At 37.0% G+C, this 25626-nt stretch overlaps 2 protein-coding genes across 2 annotated transcripts; one reads left to right on the top strand and one right to left on the bottom strand.

Moving 5' to 3' along the window:
- Positions 1-865: 865 nt before the first annotated feature.
- On the bottom strand, positions 866-5841 carry tmem182a (transmembrane protein 182a). Its single transcript, XM_056243673.1, has 5 exons — positions 5420-5841; positions 2701-2839; positions 2119-2217; positions 1430-1567; positions 866-1255 (listed from the first exon to the last, which is right to left on the bottom strand). The coding sequence occupies exons 1-5, from the start codon at positions 5561-5563 to the stop codon at positions 1032-1034; spliced, it is 744 nt and encodes a 247-aa protein (XP_056099648.1). The 5' UTR covers positions 5564-5841; the 3' UTR covers positions 866-1031.
- Positions 5842-10944: 5103 nt separating this feature from the next.
- Positions 10945-22652, top strand: mfsd9 (major facilitator superfamily domain containing 9). The gene is made up of 6 exons (XM_056243683.1): positions 10945-11103; positions 12755-12842; positions 14251-14294; positions 16837-16966; positions 17061-17270; positions 20963-22652. Exons 1-6 carry the CDS (start codon positions 11020-11022, stop codon positions 21814-21816), a joined length of 1410 nt encoding a protein of 469 aa, XP_056099658.1. The 5' UTR covers positions 10945-11019; the 3' UTR covers positions 21817-22652.
- Positions 22653-25626: the final 2974 nt, after the last annotated feature.

Raw genomic sequence — 25626 nt, 5'->3', positions numbered from 1 at the left:
TTTACCCGCCACCACGGTGGCCGGTAGGTGAAGCGAGTTTACCCGCCACAACACAAAATCACCCGCATTTGGCTGGTGGCGGGTGCTAATTTCCATCCCTGATTCCAGGCTTTTCAAATAATTCAGTCTGCTAAAACCGTCCCTTTCTTACAATCGAACTCAAGCTTACATTCAGAACTGCCTCCATCCAATCAACAACCAATGGATAGAACCAAATTTGCACCTTACATTTTTCTTTTTCGATTATCTGTTACATTCTTATGCACATCATCACAATACAGAAGAAAAGATTTCACTACTTCCATTTTATCGCAACTTTAATATAAAACGCACAGAGTTAATTTCTTTTAAATTAAAGGTTTAATGAATCTTTTGAAATATTACATGTCAATTGTATGTGATAGCATAATATTATTTACAAAGCAAATATATATTATTTACAAAGCAAATATATATATGTGCTATGGTGTGTGAACAAGCTGTTCAAGTAAAGCGTAAAGCTTTCAGGTCAGGTGGGTATTTCTACAAAGCTAAAAAATCTGTCTATATATATATATATATATATGTTAAAGCCTTTGGGGTGGAAACAAACTCTAATAACCAGTAAATAAATAATCAAAATGCAAAGTGGAAAATGGGTAAATGTATACTTAAGAAAGTTTAAGCAGGCAGAGAGAAGTATACCAGTATGTTTCAGGCAACATACAAATATTTTACATAATGTAATGTTTTGTGCAATACTCACATAAACACTCACACATACATGAAGTGTTCCCAAACCATTCATGATCGATGTTTACAGTACTGCTCACAGCCTGTGTCACAGCACACACGATGACCAAATACTGAAGCAACATTTGCAAAATTCGAAGGCAAATTCAAATCAAATTTATAATATCTGTAGCCCAACCTATCATAAAGTTAACGCACACTCAGAGTTTAGAGCCCAAACATGTTTTCTTCAGTGATAGATACTTAATGCACTTGGAACATACAATTTCATTGTTCTGTTTCCAAACTATTCATGAGGTTCAGTTATAATGATGTTGGACTGTACGGCCAATCACTAGGAAGAGAAGACCAGACAGAAGACAGAAGAACACGCCCACTGGAGCAAACATGAAAGATAGGCCATAAGTCACATTGAGCTCAAACTCTGAGCACTTCTTTGACTGATATTCCTTATACGAGCTCATGACATCCAAAATATCTATCCAGATAACATACATCACAGTGACAGCGAGAAGGAAGAAACCTGGAGAAAAGAGACAGCATTGAGAGTTGGAGAAATAAAAAGTAACATGAAAGAGAGAGAGATAGTGTAAAGATAAATTAAATGTTCGTGAAATCTGTAATGCATTTTTCAGTACTGCACATGTCCAAGTGAGGAAGAGATACACCTTACCTCCTCATGACATCTTTAACTTACCAGAAATGAGGTAGAGTCCACCCCCTACTTTATAAAGGTGATGACTAGCAAATGGAGCTGCGCAAATGATAATGAAACCGCCAGCCACCACAGCGGCCACACCCACCAACATGGAGACGCTCCAGAAGCCTCTGTAGACTAAACAATCATGTTTCCAATTACAAACCAGAGGGGAAACGGTTCACAGTACAGCTAATTTATTGATGATGTTCGGTGAATAGCATTGAAGTTTACTCATGTGAACAGAGTTACACTATACACTACACAGCGACACTAATGCAGGCCTTTAAAAACAATGCCAAATGCTGTTCACCGCTCGCAACCCATTTGACAGATTCTTTTTTACTTTAAATAATAACAATAAGTCAATGAAAAGAAAATTAGGAAAGCAAATAGTTGAATGAATGAATGAATGAGGCATATGATGTATATATGTATGCATTCATTCATTCAAATATGGTTAATTTTGATTTCATATTGACAGCTAATGAAAAATTCAACAGCCAGATAATGATGAATGAAATTAATTGAACCAAGCTAATTATTTATAAATAAAATAAAACATATTTTTGTGTAATTTAACAATGTCAGATACCATGGCTGTTTTCATGGTGAGTACCAGGTTAAAATGTAGCAAAATAAAATAATATTAATAAAGTAATGTAAAATAAAATAAAATAAAATCTTACTTATGGCAGACTGGTAGCTGGTAGTGTTGTAGCTCTCGTCAGGGATGGGAAAGGGGAGAAGATATGCAGGTTTGCATACCCTTGCATGTGGCTGATTTTCTAAGGGAAAAACCATGAGAATTGCCATTTATTAGTGTGTGAGTTTTAAATCATTGTTTCAGTTAATATTCAGAAGTGTTGTGAAGTGAAGTTGTTTGCTGACTAAAATAACCTGAATTCTTATTCCCTCTGTTTGAACCTTGTGTGGCCTTTCTGTAGGGCAACAGGTCAAACCTCTTTGATATTTGTGGCAAAGACTCACCCAGAGCTTCACAAGAGGGCCACATACCTCGTTCAGTGAACAAGTCACTTTACAAATATAAAGTAATGGTAGCAGTTTAAAATGTTCAATTCATTAAAACAGCAATTCTTACAGCACTTATTGTCCATTATTATGTCATGCTTATGTTAAACATATATTATATGTATAAATGAACATCAACCTATATAAATAAATACTGTAAAAGTTTGTGTGCTTGGAAAACCACAGAACATGTCTCTGAATGTCTATTGCACTAAAGCAAATATAATAATCTCTCTTACCAAACCAGAACTTCCACAGATTGTCATCATTCATGATGTCATTAAAGGTACAGCGCCAAAAGAAGCCCTCGTGATGAAAGGTAATGTTCTGGCCGTCACTAACTTGGTGCTGACCCTGGTTGACCACGACATCACCTCGCTGTGAAGGAGCAGAGAGCAGAGGTCAGAGAGCAATGGACAACTGTTGCACAGCCAGTGAAATTACAATATTTAAAAACAGCTTATAAACAAACACTTGCAATCTATGGATGGACACATCATGCTATTTATGTGTTTAGATGCACTTTACAAAAAGAATGTCAAGGACAGATTGGAATGGAGTGAATCCGAATAATAGCTTGGACAACTGTAGACCAGTTAATGACCAACTAATGACCAGCCTGGCCATCTAGAAAACAGCTATCATGTTCCAAAACACAGCTAATAGCAGGACTATTCAAGAGAAGTGTGCACTAGACCCAGAGCCCAGTGCGAAGTAGCGGGGCCTCCCTCGGTCCGTTCAGGTCTATGGTTCAGGTACGTCCTCTGATTAAGCCAATAACAAGTTCTAGGACTTAGGACATTATCAGAAGACATTAAGAAGGATGTAATTAATCCAGGCAACAACAGAAAATGGAGATAATTAAGAAAGTTGCATTCAAGCACCGCCAATCAAAATAGATACGGAATTAGTGATGCATGAAAAAAGTTCAACCTTAAGCTTTTTCCTGTAGACTTCCTGTTGGTGCTGTTGACATGTAAAGTTTGATTAAGGGTCTTGAGAATCCACGAATTCTGCTTGATCTTTTAAACTCCCTTTTTATCTATTTTTCAGCCTCCACAAACACAAGCAGATCCAACACACTCTCATGGCAATTCATAACTATTTTACGTTTTGGCGAACTGGTAGTTAATTCGTATGAATTTATATGATCTCATTTGTACGTTTCATACTCTCTTCTTACTCCTCACTGACGGTTAGGTTAATTTTTCTCACTTTTTTTCTCTACGCCACCTCGTAAAATAGTTACTTTTTATTTTTCATTAGCTTGAGTCGGGAGCTTCTCACTTTTCCCTCCCAATCCTTTATGAGGTAAACCTAATTCATGTGTGACTTCTATGAATAGACACCGCACTGAGATTCCAGTTTGGTTATTTAGTATTAATAGGGGTGTGACGAGATCTCGTGCCACGAGATCTCGCGAGACTAAATATGACGAGATTTCTCGTCGAGTGAAAAAGCTGTCTCGCGATATCCCCATTAATATTCCACCGCTACACTCACATTCGCCTAAACTATCGTTTTGTTGTTTTTATAAAAAATAAAAACCATTATAAACTAATGCAAAAGTTTGCTCTGCTCATCCAGCGCGAGTTGCCGTTGCAATCAGTGCAGCACGAATCACAGTTCACTGATCGCATGACGATGGCGGAGGATTCGTTGCGCAACAGACTAAAACGTCTGGTAAATGTCTTATCATTTAGTATGCGCGCTCAGCACCGCTGCTCCCTATACGCGCGGTCACGAATTTGTAAGTGAAAGTAAAACACAAGCTCCCTGATGTGCATTGCGCACAAATTAGGCTGCATACATAAAATAATCCGTCTCCCAATACCCATCTCTGGACTGTTTATTTGCGGCTCTGGTCTCTGTTGGCAGTGGCACTGCGAATATTGAGAGAGCACTGTAACGTACAAAGGACAACAGACAAGGGAGGCTCCGTTTCTGAACTTATAATCGGAACGCAAGAACAACTGTAGAGACAAACAGCCTCGTTTCTCTCGGCCTTTTCCGAACTCACCGCATTAACCCTATAACTGCCGGTGCAAAATAAAACCGCAATTTCACAACAATTATAAAGAGTCTGTGTGCTAACTTTGATTATGGTTGCACTCGCACTTATTGTTTGCACTTAATAAGACTAAGAGAAAACAGTTATTTATTTTTGTTATTTATACGGTTTTTATTTCTCTGTTAAATGTGTGTTAAAAGGAGTTCAGTTAGGAGGTCACACACAGCCTCAATCAGAAGTTCTGAAAGCTCTTAAATGTACAGTAAGGTCTGAAGAGACTAATGTGAAATTATACAGGAGAAAAGCCAGTCAATAAAAACCTTTTACAGTGCTTGAATATTGTTTTCTTTCAATGCATTTGATAATTCATACTCATAAAGTAGACCTGAAATGACATGCATTAGAAGATTATTAGTTAAAACATTGAAAAATGCACCTGCATACTATTTTTCCAGCCATGAATTTTGTCATTGAGGATTTCTGAAAAATTGTGCAAAAATCTCGTCTCGTCTCGTTCTCGTGAACCCAATCTCGTGTCTAGTCTCGTCTCGTGAGATAAGCGTCTCGTCACACCCCTAAGTATTAAGTGTGGTATCAGACTGCAGCATGTGATAGTCTACACTCAAGCTACTCGGACGGAGACTGTAAATACTGACGTACGAGGATGTCATATGACTGCACTGCTTAGAAAACAAATATGCCCATGACTGCTTCAGTATCTTGCTTCAGTAAGGATCAAAGAGTAGAAATATAGTTCAATTTAGTTTCAATAAAAAAGATGATACACTAAAATCCAAAACATACTGTAAAGAGAGCCTTTTCATTTTTTTATAGACCATCCCTAAATGTCTTCTTATAGAAGTAATATTCACATCAATAAAATATGAAAATACTCATCCATGTCAAACTTTTTCCTTATGCCCTAAAAGGACTAAAACAACACCCACCTCCAAAGTAACTGGACCATTTGAATGTGGATTACAGGTCTCTGATGCCAAGAGCCAATAGTCCGTGCCAAAAGACAAGAGAATGAACAGAGTTGCCAAGGCACCAAAGAGCCCAGCGAAAAATAGTGCCACATGTAACTTCATGATGACAATCTTGGAGCGCTACTTTTTCAATCGTTTACTGCTTGTTAAATAGTCTCTCCTCCTTCCCACATGAAGTAGTCGCTGAAATTATGTAACTCCTCAATGTGTGTGATAAATAGTCCAGTTAAGCTCAGCAAGGTTTATAGTGTGTTATCACAAATGGCTGTTCTAGTAATCTTCCTTGCTCCAGTGTCTATGTGTGTGTGTGTGTGTGTGTCAGTGTCCTCTCCCTTAGCCAGAGCAGGACCTGGCATTGGGTGGGGAGTGGGTTTCATGACAGCACACCAGCGTAGAGCTGCCCATTGGGCTATTTTGGTCAGTTGAGTGAAGGTGCCTGCTGCCTCTCTCAGAGGAGTGGTTTAAGAATGGGATTTTCAGGAGGGAGACGAGTGGACCAAAATATCCCCCTACAGGACAATCAGCTGAGGGAGGAATGAAAATGAAGACAATAGAGCCCAGCATTACTAATGTCTGTCACAAATCCCACCACCAACTGAAGTGATGTTATGAAATTAAGACGAATCCTGTACATCCATTTTCACATACCATATACGGATATACATCCGTACTGTAAGTTTGGGGTCCTTTTTTTTAAACAAATTAATATTCATCAAGAATGCATTAAATTGATCAAAAGTGACAGTGAAGACATTTGTAATTTTACAAAAGATTTCTATTTCAAATAAATGCTGGGGTTTTTTTTCTATTCATCAAAGAATCCTTAAAAAAAAGCAGAAAAGCGCAACCCAGCACAACTGCTTAATACAAATCATATTATAATGATTTCTGAAGGACACTGAAGACTGGAGTAATGATGCTGAAAATTCAGCTTTGCCATCTCAAGAACAAATTGCATTTTAAAATATATTAAAATAGAATTTTAAATTGTAATAGTTCACAATATTACTGTATTTTTGATCAAATAAATGCCACCTAGATGAGCAAAATAGGCTTCTTTCAAACATCCCAAACGTTTACTGCTTCCACTATATCGTAGGACTTACGATACATGGATTCCACTTGAATCTATGGATTGAAACGGTCAATACCTGGGAAAAATACAATATAAGCTCATTATATTTCAAGTGGGGCATTTTGCACTGAGCAGATAAACCTGTGACCAATTATCACTGTGCTGTGAATGAAGGCCAGAGCCACTGAAGTGGACACAAGGCTGTCCAAAAGGGCTTTGCCTGAGAAGCCATCCAGGGATTAGAGATACAGTAGAAAAATATGTAAGCTAAAATTAAAAATAATTACAGCAGATGTCCATTGATGACTGCAAGTGTTGGAAGTCTTTCTGGTGTAGTAATGACTGTCTGTGGTGTTTCTGCACAGCAGAGCAGGGGCAGTTTTATAGAGTAGAGCTAAATTTATCTCTGCGTCTTGTTATAATACTGAGAAACAACAGTCCTTTTCATCTGCACAGAAAGACAAAGTTAGTGCTACTTTAATGTTGATTCGGATTCATTGCCGCAATTTAAGCTGTCATATGTTCTGCTATACAGAATCAAAAGCATTCCTTTAGCCCAAAATGTGAGGACTATTTGAGTGGGTTCATGTGAGTGTATTTATGTAAACTGTCTTGGGAACATCACTGTATCAGCTGCACTGGGATGATCGAGTGTCATGGTTTCCAAAATTTCATATCCAATGCCGTAAAGGATTTGTAAACAAAATTCCAGAGGGCAGTTTAGCTCTAAAATGACCATGACATAAGCTTGGACTGAGTCATGCTCACCTGACAATATAACATGTGAATAACAACAAGAACACAGTCAAATTCAACAAAAAAGAAGAAAAGACTGTGAGGTTTGTATATCAAGGCAGTTTAAGGTTATGTGAGAAATATATATAGGAGGTAACGCGAGATCTCTAAGGCATGGCACCCACCCTCTCACCCACTCTAGAGAACCAACTGTTGGCACAGCCTGGCAAAGATTAGGAAGACTGCCAGTAGATGGAGCTCAAGCATGCAGAGTAAATAACTGTATAGAGTATTGTATACTGTATGCTACAAAAAAGTAACACAATCTGTGCTACAATAAATAATATAATGCTACAATAAGAACTAACTTTTATTTAATAACCAAGAACTACACTGCCAATGATATTTGTGATTAGACAAGAATATTAGAATATTTTATAGTATGTTTCGATTCGAAAAATAGTATGTTTCGAACTATTTTATTTAAAATGAGTTAATGTGCAAAAATAATAATTTAATAAATTGCTTAAAAAATATTTAATTGTTTTCTCACTTGAGGTATCGACTCGATTCATAATCACTATAAAGCAATATTTCTCTTTTTCTAACCATGTCATACATAATAATAAAATATTATAAATAGTGCTGTCAAATCGATTAATCACGATTAATTACATCTAACATAAAGTTTTTGTTTACATATTATCTGTGTGTATAGGTAACACTTTAATTTGATGGTCCCTTTTGAACATTCTGTTGACTATAAATAAGTTTGCAAGTGCAATGTTATTTATAGTCAACAGAATGTGTTAAAGGGACCATCAAAATAAAGTGCGACCTATTATTATATTTATATATATATTATATGCGTGTGTGCACGTGTCTGTGTACACAGTGAATAAATATATGTGCGTGTGTGTATACACATAAATATTATATTAATATATATACACGTAAACAAAAACTTTTATGTTAGATACGATTAATCGCAAATTAATCGATTTGACACCACTAATTATAAACTATAATAAAATAAAAACTAATAGTAAACTATGACATGGTTAGAAAAAGAAAAATATTCTGTAGTGATTATGTAAATATTAAATATTGCCTCAAGTGAGAAATCAATCAAATTATTCATTAAACAATTTATTAAGTGATAATAATAATAATTATTGTATTGTTGTACTTAGATTACTTGAATTGTTAAAGTCATTCACTCGTAAAAAATAAAAGGAAAAAGAAAGGAAGCAAACAAACAAAATAAACGAAAACAATATATATAATCTAAAATAGACCTAAATAAGATTTTAACTTGTTTTGAATTGATTTTGATATTGGGCAAAAATTTGCCTTATAATTTGTGTAGGCTACTTTAATGACCCACATAAAATGTTTTAAAGTGGAACAAACCATGTAACATCATAAAACATAATTTTAGCCAAATCATCAAACCCATTAATAATACTCACTGATACTTGTTCACTTGATCTTTTTCGCCCAAAATCACACCTGCTGTCTAACTTGCTTAGGAGGAACTATGATTGTTTTAAGAACAAACATTTTTACTTCACTTCAGAAAAGAAAATGAGAAGCACATCAAATATTTCATAATAAATGTTTCACTTGAGAACATTACCACCAGGGGGCTGTTCCATAAACCAAGATTAGAGTATAAGCCAGGCTTATTTCGGTTAGTCAGGCTTATTTTTGGTAGATTCGGTTTCATAAATCAAACTTTAAAAAGTTCAAACTCAGTTACCCTGGCAACTTATGCTGGGAAACTAGCCTGGTCCAGGGCAGGCTAACTGTCAGGCTAAGCCTCAGTTGTTACACAGATCCTCAACACTGACCGACAAGAACACAATGATATTACCACTGACAGTCTCTAATACCATTATTGGACTTTATAAATACACAGTATACAGAAAATCAACTTAAATAAGGCTACAATATAGACAATATAGACACATATATAAGGCGTTTTAAAGTTGTCCGTTTAGGATATGTCATTTTTGTAATAAAGACATTTTAATTAAGGAGTGCCTCGGTCATCAGAGAATTCTTTCTCTACACTGTCATATATATATATATATATATATATATATATATATATATATATATATATATTATGTACTTTATTATGTCTTTCAATTCAAACACATTTAACACAATTATACAAATGGACAGTTCCTTTAAAGACATCATATTTTCCCCCAATAAATATTCCTTATTTTTCCTTCTACTTTTTTTTCTTTTGTGATAATACCAACACATACATATAAATAAAACAATAAATAAATATTAATAAAAATATAACATTCACATATATCAAACTCTTATAATGAATGACACATAATTCCTAATAGTTATTCAAGTAATATTATTTAAATATCAAATATTCAATATTAAATAAGTAAATAAATAAAATAACAAATAACTAGAAATAAAAGGGAAGGTTACATAAAAATGTAGTTAATGTAGGCCAATATATATTCCTTTATTTTATGGAATATTCTTTGATTTTAGAGTTGCACATATCTTTTCAAAATGTATACATTTGTTCTTAATTTAATGTTATCCTCTCCATAATGTACTTTAGAAACTAAATCTAACCACTCATTTAAAACTGGGGATTCTTGCTTTCTCAAAAAAAATATTGCATAAAAAGCTGTAATTCTCAGCATTCTAAATAAGTATATATCATCTTTATAAAGTAGCATAGGTCCTATACCCAAAACTATATTTTGTATCTTTATATATTTAGTTTCTTAAAAAAAATCATCCCTGAATTAGGCTACTTCTGTTCAATTTCTTTTTTTTATTAGAAGTATAAAATATATGAGTGTAATGAGCTAGAAGTTCACTGCAACATATCCAACATCCTAAAGAGAAATTATTATAATTAGAAGATATTTCTAGTGTTATAAAATATCGCATATTAATTTTCCAAGAAAAATGTATATTTTAGTCAGAATTATTGCGCTCCTATTTGGCGCGCATGCGCGCAGCAGCGCTCGTTCATAAAGATTAGCAGCAAAATGGATACATTTGCACGACTTTCTAACATTTACAGATGGAGAATATAACTGCAAAATGTAATTTTTGCACTGTGGGGGGAAAAAAACATGTCACAAACGCGTAAAACAGCACAAAATATACGCTGTTTGATGGTGGATCGATTTGATCCACGATCGACCTCTAGGGCTGCTTCAGAAACGCGTGCACACGCAATTAGCTAGACTAGATAAACCTGGATCAAATTAGTGAGATTGCGTGAACTTCAATTACCTTTTATGGAACCACTTTAGCCCCAACTTATTTGTTAGGCTCATTCAAGTCCGGTTTTGGAGTTTAATCCCCGCTTTTCTAAGCTTCATTTATGGAACAGCCCCCAGGTATGTTTGATATCAGTTCAAATAAAGCGCGTGTCACTGCTCGATGCCTTCGTTCACTGGACTGTACCATAAACAGGAGATCCTGTACATGAAATGAACCATCACTCAGCATTTCACCATGTGAAACACCCGCCCATTCGTAAGCACGAAATGAGTTACCTCTTTTTGAATTAAATAAACACAGCAGCACAAAATATTCGTGATTTCCAGTAGGATATTACTCTGGTTACACATCGTGCTCCCCTTTTATAGGGGACAGATGGTCTGATCCTCATGATGTCTCGTAAAGAGCAGCATAGCAACGCTGTCCATCGCTTCCGCATTGACTGCAGTTCTGTCAATGCGGGAGAATGAATAACTCTAAATGTGCCATTACGCACAAACGACGGAGACCACAACGCATCATACGATGTATATACGTGGTGGGATTCATGGTGAGTATCCTCTTTTGTATTTGCCGATGGTCAGCTCTTCTGTATGGCATTGATCGCAATGACATCATTTTTAAGCTGCTGTCAATAAGTTTGCATAGATCTGATGCCCCTGTTCTACACATCTGATCCATATTCTCATACTGACATGTTCTCAGTAGCTCATGACATGACAAAGATTCCCATGTATTCATTTTTAACACTTAGATAAGAAGAATTTGCTAGAACTGTTGAAATATAAGACTGTTGTTTACAAAGGCTCATTGGTTTTACATAAGCAAGATATTCATAATTTAGTGGTCTGTATGAAAACAATATTTTCACATTTGCTCAGGATTTTAGATCATAGACGCTTTGGCAACTTATATGTTTGCATGTGTAGAAATCTTTTGTCCAGTCTGTGGATTTTGGTAACACTCCTGAGAAAGAACACATTGTCTCTCCTCTTCTTTCCCTCTCAGACACATTGAGTTCTTCCTGGTTTTAATTCATCCATAGTTTCTCTCAGTTTAAAGGTTTTAGTTTTTCTAGAAAGTGCCGTGACACTGGATTGAGGTACGGTGTGACTTCAATCAAGTGCTTGGGTTGCCTGACTGCAGAAGACTCACAAATCTAGATAAACAGGCTCAACGGCGAAAGGCTTTTGTTTCAGTATTTCTTTCAGCCTATTTAAGCCAACCGACATTGAGATACTGTAAAGACAAATGACACACATTATTCATTCATTCATTTAGTGAATCAGTCAGTCATTCTTTGTTTGTTTTTTAGCATTTTGATGAACTAGGCCTACTTCCAGAAAGCATAGTTCTGTTATTAGTTTTAAATAAAAGTATGTGTTCAGTTGTCAGGGAAGATATTTTAATTAACTTGAAAATTCCTTTTTTTAATCGTTGAATAGTCCTTTTATCGTTTTTTACCTTTTTTTCAAGTCACCTCTGAATCATAACATTGAGTTTTAATTCTGATTTTTTTTTTTTTTTATAGACATCAATGAGAAACCAAGTGGTGAAATTCATTTTAGAAATGTGAAATAGTATTAAAATGTCTTAAATTTCCTTTTATGACATTTTCATTTGTCATTGAAACCACAAAAAAAAAAAAAAGATATTGTATACTGTAGGTCTGTTATGCAATTCAGAAAACAATACAGAAAACTGTTCAGGATTCATGTAATTAGTAAATTGAATTCCATATTTTAGCCATCTCAAAATTAAATCTGCTGTAATTAGACTCTAATCATAGTCTTAAAGGGATAGTTCACCCAAAAAAATAAAATTCTGTCATAATTGATTCACCCTCAAGTTCTTTCAAACATGAATTAATTCCTTTCTTCTGCTGAACACAAAAGAAGTTATTTTGAAAAATGTCAGTAACCAAACAGTTCCATAGTATTTTTAGGGGGCGAATGGTCAGATGAATGTGCAGATGAAAAGTCAAAGGGGCCCATAAACTGTTTGGTTATCCATATTCAAAATATCTTATTTTGTGTTCAGAATTAGAAATTCATACAGGATTGGAACAACTTGAGGTTGAGTAAATAATGACCGAATTTTCATTTTTGGGTGAACTATCTCTTTAAATACTAGAAATGTGTTTCTTGAGCTGTGTTTGCTTTGCTGACGTATAAATCCATTTTATGTGTGTGTGTTTTCAGGATCTCTTTGGGGTCAGTATGATTATCCCTTTGCTGAGTCATCATGTGAAGTTTCTGGGAGCAAGTCCGACAGTGGCTGGGATTATAGGTAAGTCTCTGGTGTTGTTGTTAAAGTCGGCATGAAAAGGAACTTGCGATCGTCTTTTCTGTCCTATCGTGATGTACTGTATATCTGAGTGAAACGGCTTATCGAAAGAAAAATGTTGGCAGGACTTTTTTTCGAGCTGGAATTGATTGGATCATTGGATGGTTGTGGTTTGCTATTGCTGTGATGTCATGTGAGTGACCAGTTGATCACACCAGTAAACACGTCATCAGAGAAGAGAAGAGAAGAGAAGAGAAGAGAAGAGAAGAGAAGAGAAGAGAAGAGAAGAGAAGAGAAGAGAAGAGAAGAGAAAAGAAAAGAGAAGAGATGTTGCTGCAAGCGGGAGGGGAAGATATTTTGATTAAAGAATTAAAAAAAAAATAATGTGCACGGATAAATCATTTATAATAAATACTGCAATATTTTATTAAATTTTGATTTCATGGTGACTTTAAATTCCATGGTGGCACTGAGTTTCAGTATTAGTAGCATATTTCACTATTACAAACTAGTTTAGAAAATTGTTGCCTTTCGTTAGCTAGTATGAAAATGAGTTTAGACAGCTTATTTTCTGCTGTGATCAAGAGAAAAGGCTCACATTTACTTTATTTTGATTACTAAAACTATCAAGGCTACAACAAAATTAATTTGCATAGATTTGAATAAAAATCTACCAAAAAATGGTAGGAATTTAAAATTGTGTGCCCGCGTGTGTGTGTAAATAGTTTTGATTAATTTTCTGGCAAGTTTTATAGTTCATTATTCTAAATGTAGGCTGTTGCCAAACACTGTAGGCCAACAGCCATACAGTAGGTTTGCTTTCAAATGCTCCTAGAATTAGAGTCTAGAGAATTATAAAATTCATTAAAGCAGTTTGCCACATCAATTTTGGTATGTTTTTCAGGTCTTACTGAATGAATATGTTCTCTAATGATTAGAGTGATTTTTGAGGGTGCACAAAATCAATTCAGTTGATACAATTAGTGCAAATTAATTTTATTGTGTTTTTGTAAATATATAAGTCCAATTTTGTTTAATTCTGCACATCCTGTTCTCAATAGAGCCAATGTTAATTTACTTTTCTTACTTTTTCAGTCAACAGATGACTTCATTGCTGGCGGATTGTAATTTTTAGTGCAAAGACAAGCAGGTCTTTGAAATCAGCAGTACATTGCCTGCGCCTCGTCTCTGATTAAAAGGGCTGCTTAAATATGGCCCATATAATGTCAGTGGAAATCACCAGCTCAAAAGATATTTTCACTGATTTCATTAAATTGTGATCACAAGGTCTCGTTGCCTCAACCGCTTGATTGTGAAACTAAAAATATTCTTTTTTTAGTAATTAATTTATTTGGTGATGTTTCCCTCTGCTGTCATGACAAATAAAAAATGCTGTTTCCCATTGTTGCAGGATCTACCTATGGAGTGTTACAACTCTTCTCTAGCACTGTTGTGGTAAGTGGTGTGTGTTTTTTTTTTTTAGTGAGCAGCATTTGCTACAGGAATATGATAAACTCAATTTAATAATTCATGTTTTCTTCTTCTGATCTGTCTCCATATAGTTTAAGGCACATATCACAGTAATTGTTTATTACAATCAACATTACACCTCTAACTGCATATTGCACTCACGTCTGGAGTGTGTTACTGTAAAATGAGTCGTCATATTGCCATTGACAAACACACGACACACACATATTTAAAGTGGTTAAAGCCTGAAGGTCACAGGGCTAGTTAAGAAGTGAATGAGATGTTTGTCTTCTCTTGGATGTTAAGCATAGAGATAGCAGACAGGAATAGTGAGCCTCTATGAGGCTTTGTGAGCCTGTAGGCCAGAAACAGAGAGAACATAGTAAATCCAATTTAAGTTTTTATTGCATTATGCGTGTGTGTGTGTGTGTGTGTGTGTGTGTGTGTGTGTGTATCATACCTCAGTCTAATGAGTGCTGGTATGGAGATGCCTGCAGTGCTTGCCTCGGGCAAGCCTGAGACATTTCATTTGTGAGGTCCGAGGTCTGCCTGTAGGCTATAATTTGTAGCTTTCTTTGGTGAAATGCTTCTCTTTAATAAACAACTAAGATTCTGACTCAAAGGTTCTGCAATGATTCGCACACACAAAAAAAAATGTCATACTAGCTGAGTGATATGTAGTGTCCTGAAGCAGTGGCATAGCCAGAATAAAATTTTTGGGGAGTCCCATCTTAAAATGACATTATAGGCTAAATATATACTGCATATGTTCATTTCTGCCTGGGGGTTTTCCTGACCGACAACCGATTAAATTATGTTTAATTAGAATTAAATTAAAATGGATAATTGTCACCTATTAAAAATAACTAAATTTGTTTTGTTCCGTTTTCCATGCACAAATAGCAGCATAAACAACAGAACATGAAGATTCGCACATCGATACATCACGCACCTGCAGCGTTTCTGTGAATGGAGAAAAACTGAATAAGATTAAGCCTTAGGTGCCGCTTCACTCTCTGTCTCCTTGTGGAAAGATGAAGTAGGCCTACAGTAGATACTGTAGCACTTTTTCTCCTTCTCGCTCATCTTTCTGTGATTTCTTGAAAAAGCTTAATTTTTAAGCGAACTTTGTGCATCCGCCATTGTCAACGCATGTTAATGAACTCTCACGCGCAAAAGAAAATGACAGTGTATAATCTACGCACAACACGTTAATCAAACCAATAAGTTTGAAAACAGCCATTGCATTTTACTGTGCAGCATAGTTTAATCTATCAATTAGAGCAACAAATCAACAATTCTTTAACCGGCCCCCTCGTGGCTATGCTACTGTCCTGAAGTCACTAGGATCTGTTAACCACAAAAAGAATCTGACCATGGGACTCAACATGTCAGTCATTTTAAATCTTTGGGTTGGACATGGAGGGCAGGGTTTTGGAGAGAGCTATTTTGCTAAGATTAGCTGTTTTGCTAGGATTAAGGAGGGTTAGCTGTTTAGCAAAACAGCTAGTATTACTTACAGCATCTTTACATGGTCACATTCTACATAAGATTTTCACATTAGCTGCTACTACTCTAATTGTGGAAAAGAAGTACACTTTAGCATACATGTATAAAGGAGTATTTATAACTGAAGTAATATTTTAAAAGAACATAGGCCTACTTAAGTGCTTAACTGAATGTAATGTAATGTTTACTGATACTTAATTGCATGTTAATTGCAATCAAATGAAAATGTATTCATATTACATATAATTAGCCGAACTTTAGAGTTGACCCACTTAAGTAGGAATTCATTAAGTTCATCTTTATATGTAATTTCATAATTCCTTCTAAAGTCTTTGAAATGTTTGTGCCTAGTATAAAATATGAAATAAATATGAATGCAACACAGACCAAAGGCATGTAAACGAACCAAAAACTGCACATGATGTCACAAGATGCGATCCTAAAATGGACAGAATGCTTATACGCATACCTGTTTTTTTTCTTTTTTCGTCATAGTCGTGATGTTGTCTATCACAATTCGGTACAAAATCTCCACGCAGCAGGTCTTCGTTTGTGTGTGTGACAGAGGGATTCCTGCTGCTGTTTTGACTCCTTTACACATTTTATAAGCTCTTCACGAGTTCTCAGCTGGTTAAAATACCATCATATGTAGACTACGCACATTCAACAAGCACATTTATCCCAGCACACAGCATTGTTTTGGATGTTCGGTAAGTTCCGTTGCAAAATATACAAAATAAAAGCAGACCAATCAGGTTGTGAACATATCCCTATGCCCTTAGGTGCGGTGCTAAAATGCCATTGTGAATGTGGACCAGGACTAAATGTTTTTTTTTTTAACACACCCTTAATAAAACCATGCAGAAATTTGATCTTCTTCATCTCTCTTCGTCATCCTTGTGGATTAGTGTTACAGTCTGCAATTCTGTGTTTATTTCTCCATGGAGACTAATTATTGAAAATGACTTATTTTATATACAGGTATCTTTCATTGTATCTTATATTGTTTCGTCGGCAGGGAAGTTGGAGTGATGTGGTTGGGAGGCGCTATTCACTACTGACGTGCCTTTTGCTCAGTGCCTTTGGATATGGCCTGCTGGGTCTGTCCACTAGTATTGCGCTCTTTGTTCTGGCCAGGATACCAGTGGGTGAGTAGTGGAGTACTTTTGTTCATGTAGCAAATTAGGATGTGCATTATTGCTTCAAGTCACACATTAATGTGATTTCCTTTTCTGTCGAAAGGGCTTTTTAAACACTCCCTGTCTATCTGCCGAGCGCTCCTGTCAGATCTTGTGTCGGAGAAAGAACGGCCTCTAGTGATGGGTCACTTTAATGCAGCCTCAAGTGTGGGATTCATCCTGGGACCAGTGGTGGGTGGATATCTCACTGAACATGAGGGGGGTTTTTACTTATCCTCATTCGCCTGTGCAGCCATTTTCTTTCTAAATGCAGGTGAGCAAGACTGACAGTAGTTACATGATTAAAGGAAGTAACTTATTCCTTAAGAGTACAGACAAGTATAGACAAGCCAATGTTTTATGAGATTGCTGTTATTTTGTAATGCATTAGGGATAGTTCACCCAAGGACATGTGTCATTGTTTACTCACCTCATTCCAAAACAACATGACTTTCTTCCTCTGAACACAAAAGGAAAAATGTTGAAGACTGTTTGCCATTTAATTGCAATGAATGTGAGCTGAAGCTTTCAAACTTCAAATAAGACACAAAAGAACTTATAAGAATACCGTATAAAGGTGCTTCATATGTACAGTATATGAACTATATACCAAGTTTAAAGCCATATCAGTGATGTTTGAAGTCCAAACCATTTTTCATGTATCTTTTTGAAGCTTGAAAGCTTCAGTCCCTATTAATTGTACAGTAATTGCATGGAAAAGAGCAGCATTGGCATTCTGCTAAATGTCATCTTTTTTGTTCCACTGAAATAAGAAAGACATGAGTTTGGAATGGCACGAGAATGAGTAAATGATTACAGAATTTGTATCTATCAGAATTTTGAAACTATCCCTTATTAAAAAGTACACTTTAGCATACTTAAAAAAAAAAAAAAAAAAAAAAAAAACGTTTTTTATGGAAATAATATACTTTAAAAAAAATCATACTTAAAGAGTTCCCTGGTGAAAAATAAATATACTCAAATGTATTTGAAATACATTTACTTTATACTAAGTATACTACAAATACATGTACATATTTTTGTACTTTATATAAATATCCTGCAATTGTACTTTTAGTATACTAAATTGGTATTCTTAAAGTCTTCTAAATTGGAACTACTAATTTTGTACTTAATGCACTTTAGTTATCCAGAAATTGTGCTGAGGTCCAACTAAATATATACTTAAGTATATTTGATTGTGCTGAAGTGAAACTATTGCAAGTATACTTTAGGTACACTTTAAATATCTTGCATTTAAAGACTGATATTATACAGAGATCATACTATCCTTCTAGTGATATTAAAACACATTTTAGGCTTAATATTAAGAAATGTGCATTGTGCAATAAAGAAGTACTCCAAATAAAGTTTAATTAAAATATTTATATCAGTAAGTCTCAAGCGATATGTCAGTAAATATGTTAATGTGTACTTAGTATGAAATGAATGGATTTTAAATACATTTTGGTATAGGTTTTTTCACTTGGGTTAGTTTACCCAAAAATGAAATAATCCCATAATTCACTCACCCTCAAGCCATCCTAGGAGTATATGACTTTCTTCTTTCTGCCAAACACGATCGGAGTTATACAAAAATATAAAAAATATCCTGGCTCTTCCAAGCTTTATAATGGGAGTGAATAGTAATTGAGATTTTGAAGCCCGAAAAAGCATCAATCCATCCATCATAAAAGCCGCTCCAGGGAGTTAATAAAGGCCTTCTGAAGGGAAGCGATGTGTTTTTGTAAGAAAAAAATGTCCATAATTATAACTTTATAAACTGTCCGCTGCCCCCTGCCCCCTGGAGCCGTATGGATTACTTTTATGATGGATGGATGCACTTTTTTGGGCTTCAAAATCTCAGTTTCTATTCACTCCCATTATAAAGCTTGGAAGAGCCAGGACATTTTTTAATACAACTCTGATTGTGTTTGGCTGAAAGAAGAAAGTCATATACACCTAGGATGGCTTGAGGGGGAGTAAGGCCCTGTCCACACGGAGACGCGTTTAGCTGTATACGTACACATTTTGTGTCGTATTGGCGTTTCGTCCAGACAGATCCGGCGTTTTGGGACACTGAAACCGCTATTTTTTTAAACCGGGTCCCAGGGTGGATAAATCTGAAAACGACACCCTTGCGTTTTCGTGTGTACAGCCAATCCGTATATTTTGTGAAATGATGATGTCATCACCCCACGTGTCGACTAGTCAGACACTGCTTCGTCACGTAACAGCAACAACAACTGCCGGACTGCTTGCATAATAATAATAATATAATATAATGCTGCAGAAACTACTGAGCCTCTTGTATTCCTTTATTTATTATTTACTTGAATGTATTTTTATTTAATTTATTTATATTTTCTTTCGTATGCTATGGTGCTGGTCTGTTGTCTGACATTTCGTATTTTGTAGGGATGGGCATTTCAAGCAAAAATAATATTCGACGATCGATGGGAATTATTTGATTATTATTCAAAAAACGCACCCCTGCCCCACATGCTCACCGTAAAACGGCGCTCGCTCAAATTCCACTCCGACATTACATTTCTCTGTAGGTTACTGTAGGCCTACGTGTTGTAGCCAGTAAAGAAAATGTATTTAGATTAATATTTATGTTTAAATAATGTTATTTTTTTATTTAATCTAGGTTGATTATGAAAAGTGAACCGCATGCATGAGTAATAATAAGATGCGCAATATATCGGGAGACCTAATTTTGACCACATTAAGTTTTGTTTTGTATAAAGGCATTCTTTAAAGTGAATTTCGTTTTGTATAAATTGTATCTTAATTTTAATCAATGTTTCATCAACCAGTTGCCTGGATTTAATAAATAAGAAGCAAATATAGCCTATACCAGACAATATAATTAGGACATGGACGCGCCGGCGCGATATAACTTGCATTGCTCGTGAACTGGAGCTCGTCTCATAAATATATAGAAAGCTTGAAATGTCTACTTTTAAACAACATCGAACAACAATTCAAAACGAAAAGAAACAGATAACTCTCTCTTATGTAGCCTAATCCGTATGAAGTGCATTAGTCAAGACTGACACAGAAAACACTAGTTTATTAATAAACAATTAAAATGTCTCCTTGCTATATTTGACACATTCATTACTTTTGCCGGTTCTTTGTGGTAAGCTTTCTGAGTCCGCTAACTAATCGAATATCGTGACTCCCTATTTTGTACCAGGCCATTTATGGTTGTTCAATAAAGTTCTTGGTAAAAAAGAAAAGAAGCTACTGTGCCTAATATTATTGTATAGTAGGCCTATTTCTTTTACTGTCTATGTATAGTAGCCTACAGTGCGCAAGGTTTATGCGCATGCTCTAAGTCTTCTTCTCGCATTTTTTGGCAGAATTACAGCGCCACATACTGGTCTGGGATGTATACTACATCGTTTTGAGTCGGTTTCAGTGGTTTCGTGTGTACGCAGATATTTTTCGAGACGCCGCCGTGTTTACGGATTTTTTTTTTAGAACGAGGAAAAAAAATATCGGATAGGGAAAGCTCTGGCTTCGTGTGGATGTGGCCTAAATCATGGGATAATTTTCAGTTTTGGTTGAACTAACCCTATAAGTGTGAATGGAAACAAATGTTTTCTGACACTTAATTTCATGTTAATTGTAATTAAATTCAAATATATTATAGTTTGAATTTATATTAAATGCAGTTAGCTGAACTTTAGAGTGCTTAATTAAATATAAAGTACTTTAAAGTACTTTCTTAATTTTTTTTTTATATTCTTTGAAATATGGTTAAGTGTACTACCGAATGCACTGACAAGCATTTATGATAAACTAAAATACTTTATTGTCCTTTCTATTGAACAATCATTTCTATTGAACATTTAATAGAATTTAGTACATTTCTTTTTCACAAGTGATGCCTTCAGATGTCTGCTACAAAGCAAGATAAACTACAGTTTACTTATCCAGATATTGTCTTCTCAGGTTTGGTCTGGATGCTACCGTGGAGCGAGACACTAAATCACCGTATAGATGCAAATGCTAATAGTAAAACCAAACCCAGCAAAACCTATGATGGGTTAAAGAACTCAGTCCAGCAGAACTTCTCAGACAAAAACTACATTCGGCATCCTAATGCACCTGCAGTCCATAGTCGAGCAAATGGAGGATGGGGCTGGAGGGACATGTCTATCTTCCAGTCTGCCTGGAGACAGCTGACCTCAGTGTGGATGCGGATCTGCATGGTGGCGTCCTCGGATTTGTTGGACGTGTTCCTGGTGCGGCTTCTAATGGCTGTATCTATAATGCTGTACTATAGTAACTTCTCCTTAGCCATGGAGGAGCGTTTTCAGCTCAAACCAAAGATGACAGGATATTTGATCAGCTACAGCAGTATGTTGGGAGCCCTTGCTGGCTGCTTGGTGGGACCCGTAACAAACCTCTATGGCAACAACATGTCTGCTTTATTGTTGCACTCTACAGCGCTCACCTGCACATTGATCTTCCTGTATGCCACGGCACCCAATGTCTGGCAGGTCCTGCTGACCTCCACGTTCTTTGCAATCTCTACCACTATCGGCCGCACTTGCATCACCGACTTGGAGCTGCAGCGTGGGGGAGCCCAAGCTAGTGGGACGTTAATCGGAGCGGGACAGTCAGTCACAGCTGTGGGACGGGTCCTCGCACCACTGCTGTCTGGTCTGGCTCAAGAATTCAGCCCCTGTGGACCTCCTAGTTTAGGGGTCGTGCTGGGTCTGCTAGCTGTGGGCTTGCTACTCGTGAGGACTCCTAAGTGGGACAGTAAGACAAAGGTTAAAGACAAGAGTCCCAAACAATGAGGTGTAAACCACTTAAAGTGAAGGAAAGATAAAGGACTGTGATGGCAGCTGTCTTTTTCCTCTCAGGTAATGTGATTGTGGGAGTTTGGATCTGTATACCAGCTATAGAATGTCAGGACGTCAATGTGAGAGATGGCCGTCAGTAAGGCTGCCTCCTGTTCCGCCATGCTGAAAGAGAGCAACTGCCTGTTCAAATGCAGACTGACAGAGTCCGATGCAAAGTCTAATAAGATGAATGTTTATGTCAGAACATTTTGCTGTTAAATGGTCCAACACCATTGGCAAAAGTAGTTTAAAACATCTCGGTTACATATCTAACATTGGTTCCCTGAATAGGGAACGAGACGCTGCGATAGCCGTCTCTATGGGAACACATTCGGTGTGACAAATGTCTTAAGTCTTAACACCACCATGCCATTTATTGGCCAGTAGCGCTTAGCACCGCCCAAGAAATACGTCACGTATGCTTCATATCAGCATACTATGCGCCATTTCATCAGATTTCTATGACGAAGGAAGCAATTATCGAAAGGTATGGGAAAGGCCGGCATCGCAGCGTCTCGTTCCCTATTCAGGGAATCAACGTGACATAAGTACGAGACGTTTCCTTTCATAGGTTCACTTCAATGCTGTGATAGCCATTGCTATGGGAACGATAGACCATAACGCCTTCCCATACCTGAAAAAAGCTGGAAAACCGAGAAAAGAGTTCGCACAAGCAAATTAAACTTGGGAGCCAGGAGCCATCTTCACATCCAGACCACAGAACTTGATAAAGGTGTTCGGAGAGGATCATCTTGCCGCAACATAAATATCTTCCAAAGAAGAGCCCTTAAAGAGAGCCTGAGAAGAAGCCATTCCTCTAAGGAATGAGCACACACACCTAGAGGCAAAGCCATGCCATGCGCCTCATAGGTCGCAGAGATAACCTCGATCACCCAATGAGACATCCTCTGTTTGGTGACAGCAGCTCCTTTGTTTTTACCGCAAAACACACAAACAGTTGGTCAGATCTATGCCACTAGACTGTGCAGTTGACATAGATCTTCAACGCCCTCACCGGGAAAAGGCCAAGAGGTTGTACATCACTCCCAGTCCCCGAATCAGGAGGGGAAAGAGTCTCCAAGACCACCTGCTGAAGCGAAATGCAACGCAACTGTATGAATATACCCCGGCCTAGGTCAAGGATAGAGCCACCAAAAAGGACCGTCTTAAGGGTCCAAAACTTATCTGACATCGACTCCAATGGCTCAAATGGATGTCCTGCTAGACCCTACATGATAGATAAATCCCAAGAAGGAATTTGTGCAGGGCAGAAAGGCCTAAGCCGTCTTGTCCCTTGCAGAATACGGGAAACCAGGGGGTGATGTCCAACAGAAACACCTCCCCATGGGCACATGCTCAGCAGATATAGGTGCCACATAAACCGTAAAAGTGGAATGGGCTGCCCCCGCCAAAGAAAATGTATTTTTTTTGTATTGAACCTACAGGGCAATGAACTGGGTCCAGGTCACGCTGCCTGCACCAAGAGGCAAAAAGCGTCCACTTAAAAGCATTCGGGCACCTCGTAGAGGGGGCACTAGAGTCAAAAATAGTGTCTGCAATCTCAGCCGAGAGACCAGAACACATTAACGTGCTCTGCTCAGGGGCCACACCCACAGTTTCCATAAATTGGGACGGGGTTGCTAAATCATACCCTGGGCAACCTCCCAAAGAGGCCCAACTAGCAGACTGACCAGATCTGAGAACCATATCTGAGCGGGCCAGAACAGGGCCACCATCAACAGATGTCTCACTTCATCCGTCCGTACTCTGAGCAGAACCGCTGAGAGCAGTCGGATCGGCGGGAAGGCATAAAGTCTGGTCCTGGGCCACTCCTGAGCCAGAGCATCCACTCCCAGAGGCGACAGAGGAGACAGGGAGACCCAAAGCTGACAATGCGTAGTCATGCTCGAAGCAAACAAATCCACTTCCGTTCGGCCGAACCTCCGCCATATGAGGCTCATCACTTGAGGGTGTAGCCTCTTGGCCTGCGCCCAAAGTAGGACACAAAGTATGCATCATCTGGTCCGCAGCCAAAATAATCGATTTACGAGCTTCCAGAGCGGGAATCAGATTTTAATAAACCAACAGATTCACAAAGCGCTCCTCGGTTGAAAGCATGTGATCTGGGGAGAGAAAGAAAGAAAGAGAAAGTGAAATTCTGTTCACTCACAGAATACAGCTCAAGCGTACAGCTCGTGCAGCGCCTCGGCAACCGCAGAACTGGAACAGCGGGGGTTGAACGAACATCTTTCTTTCCTCAGAAAGAAAGCAGGCCTAGAGCGCAACACTTACAAACAGGTTATCACAGAGACAACAATCAGGTAGGCTGCTATTAGCTCCACTCACCTGTCATCATGAGCCTGTGACGAACCTGTCGCAGTGTGTCCATACACTTTCGGAAACTCATCGTGTCCGCCTGAGAGGAGTAATATACTGCTCTAAAGTAGTAGACTTAGAACACAAGAATCTCTTTCTGACGGGCAACAGAAAATTCTCTTCCTGAAGGAAATGAAAGCTAATGAAATGGCGCTTAGCATATTGAGATGAAGCATTCGTGCTTAGCGCTACTGGTCAATTAATGGCTTGATGGTATAAGTGCTTCAGACATTCGTCACACTGAAGGTGTTCCCATAGCGACAGCATTGAAGTGAACCTATATGGGGATCCAAGGCTATTCTATTTCAAAACATCAGAAGTGGGACATTCATCGTTGAAAAACGTTTATCTGTGTTCCCTGGTCAAATTTCACACTAAAAGTCAGATAAACATATGAAAGGTAAGGCTTATATGCTTCCAAGAAATCAATTTAGCATTTTAGGAGGGATAAACTTTACTACATGATTGAGTTTTATGGAAGTAAAATAATGCCAAATGTTTTTGAAACAAAAAAAGCCTGTTGAATTGCACTACTTGGAAAAAAATATACATTGCATTAATCATGCTTGTATTTTAATGCATTGTATTTTTAGGGCTTGTATTTTCATGAGCTGAAATTCAGCATGGTTGAATATTTAAGCTGTGAATATTTCAATTCAAAATATTTAAAACACATTTTCATTATTAAAAATTCAATAATCCATATTCACTTCCAAAATATTCAAACTGTTTAAAAAATACAACCTATAATATTCAACAGGCAATTTTCGGGCCATTTTATTTCGCTTTGAAAATTCGCTTCCAAAAATTCAGTGGTTCAAATTCGACAGTAAATTCAACGTTGACATCCAGGAACTGCAGGAAAAGCAGTAGATTACCGAGCATAGTCTCCATCTGCTGTTAGTCGACCTCACCATATTTTTTTCAAGTAGTGCAATTCAACAGGCTTTTTTGTTTCAAAAACATTTGGCATTATTTTACTTCCATAGAGTTTTACCTCACTGTGGCATTGATGCTCGTTTAACCACTATTTATCATTGGTGTACTTCAGAATACGCACTTCCTTCTGTAGTTCTCCAAAGGCTAGCAATAATGTTTTCCATACAACTATACAAAAAAACGAAATAGATCGTGACTGCTGTTCAAAAGTTTGGGGTCAGTAAAATGTTTTTGTTTGTTTGTTTGTTGTTTAATAATATTTTTCAGTAAGGATGCATTATATTGATCAAAAGTGACAGTGAAGATATATATTTTTTTTAATCATAAATGCAATATTAAAATAGAAAAGTTATTTTAAATATCTGCATTTCTTACTGCATGTTTGATCAAATAAATGCAGCCATGGCGAGTATGAGACTTCTTTAAAAAACATAAAAAAATTGCATCAAC

The sequence above is a fragment of the Rhinichthys klamathensis genome, unplaced genomic scaffold (assembly GCF_029890125.1).
Source record: "Rhinichthys klamathensis goyatoka isolate OS25496 unplaced genomic scaffold, OSU_Roscu_1.1 h1tg000825l_1, whole genome shotgun sequence".
NCBI classification, from domain to species: Eukaryota; Metazoa; Chordata; class Actinopteri; order Cypriniformes; family Leuciscidae; genus Rhinichthys; species Rhinichthys klamathensis.
The sequence above is the reverse complement of the archived record's forward strand: the minus strand, read 5'-3'. Positions and strand labels throughout refer to the sequence as shown.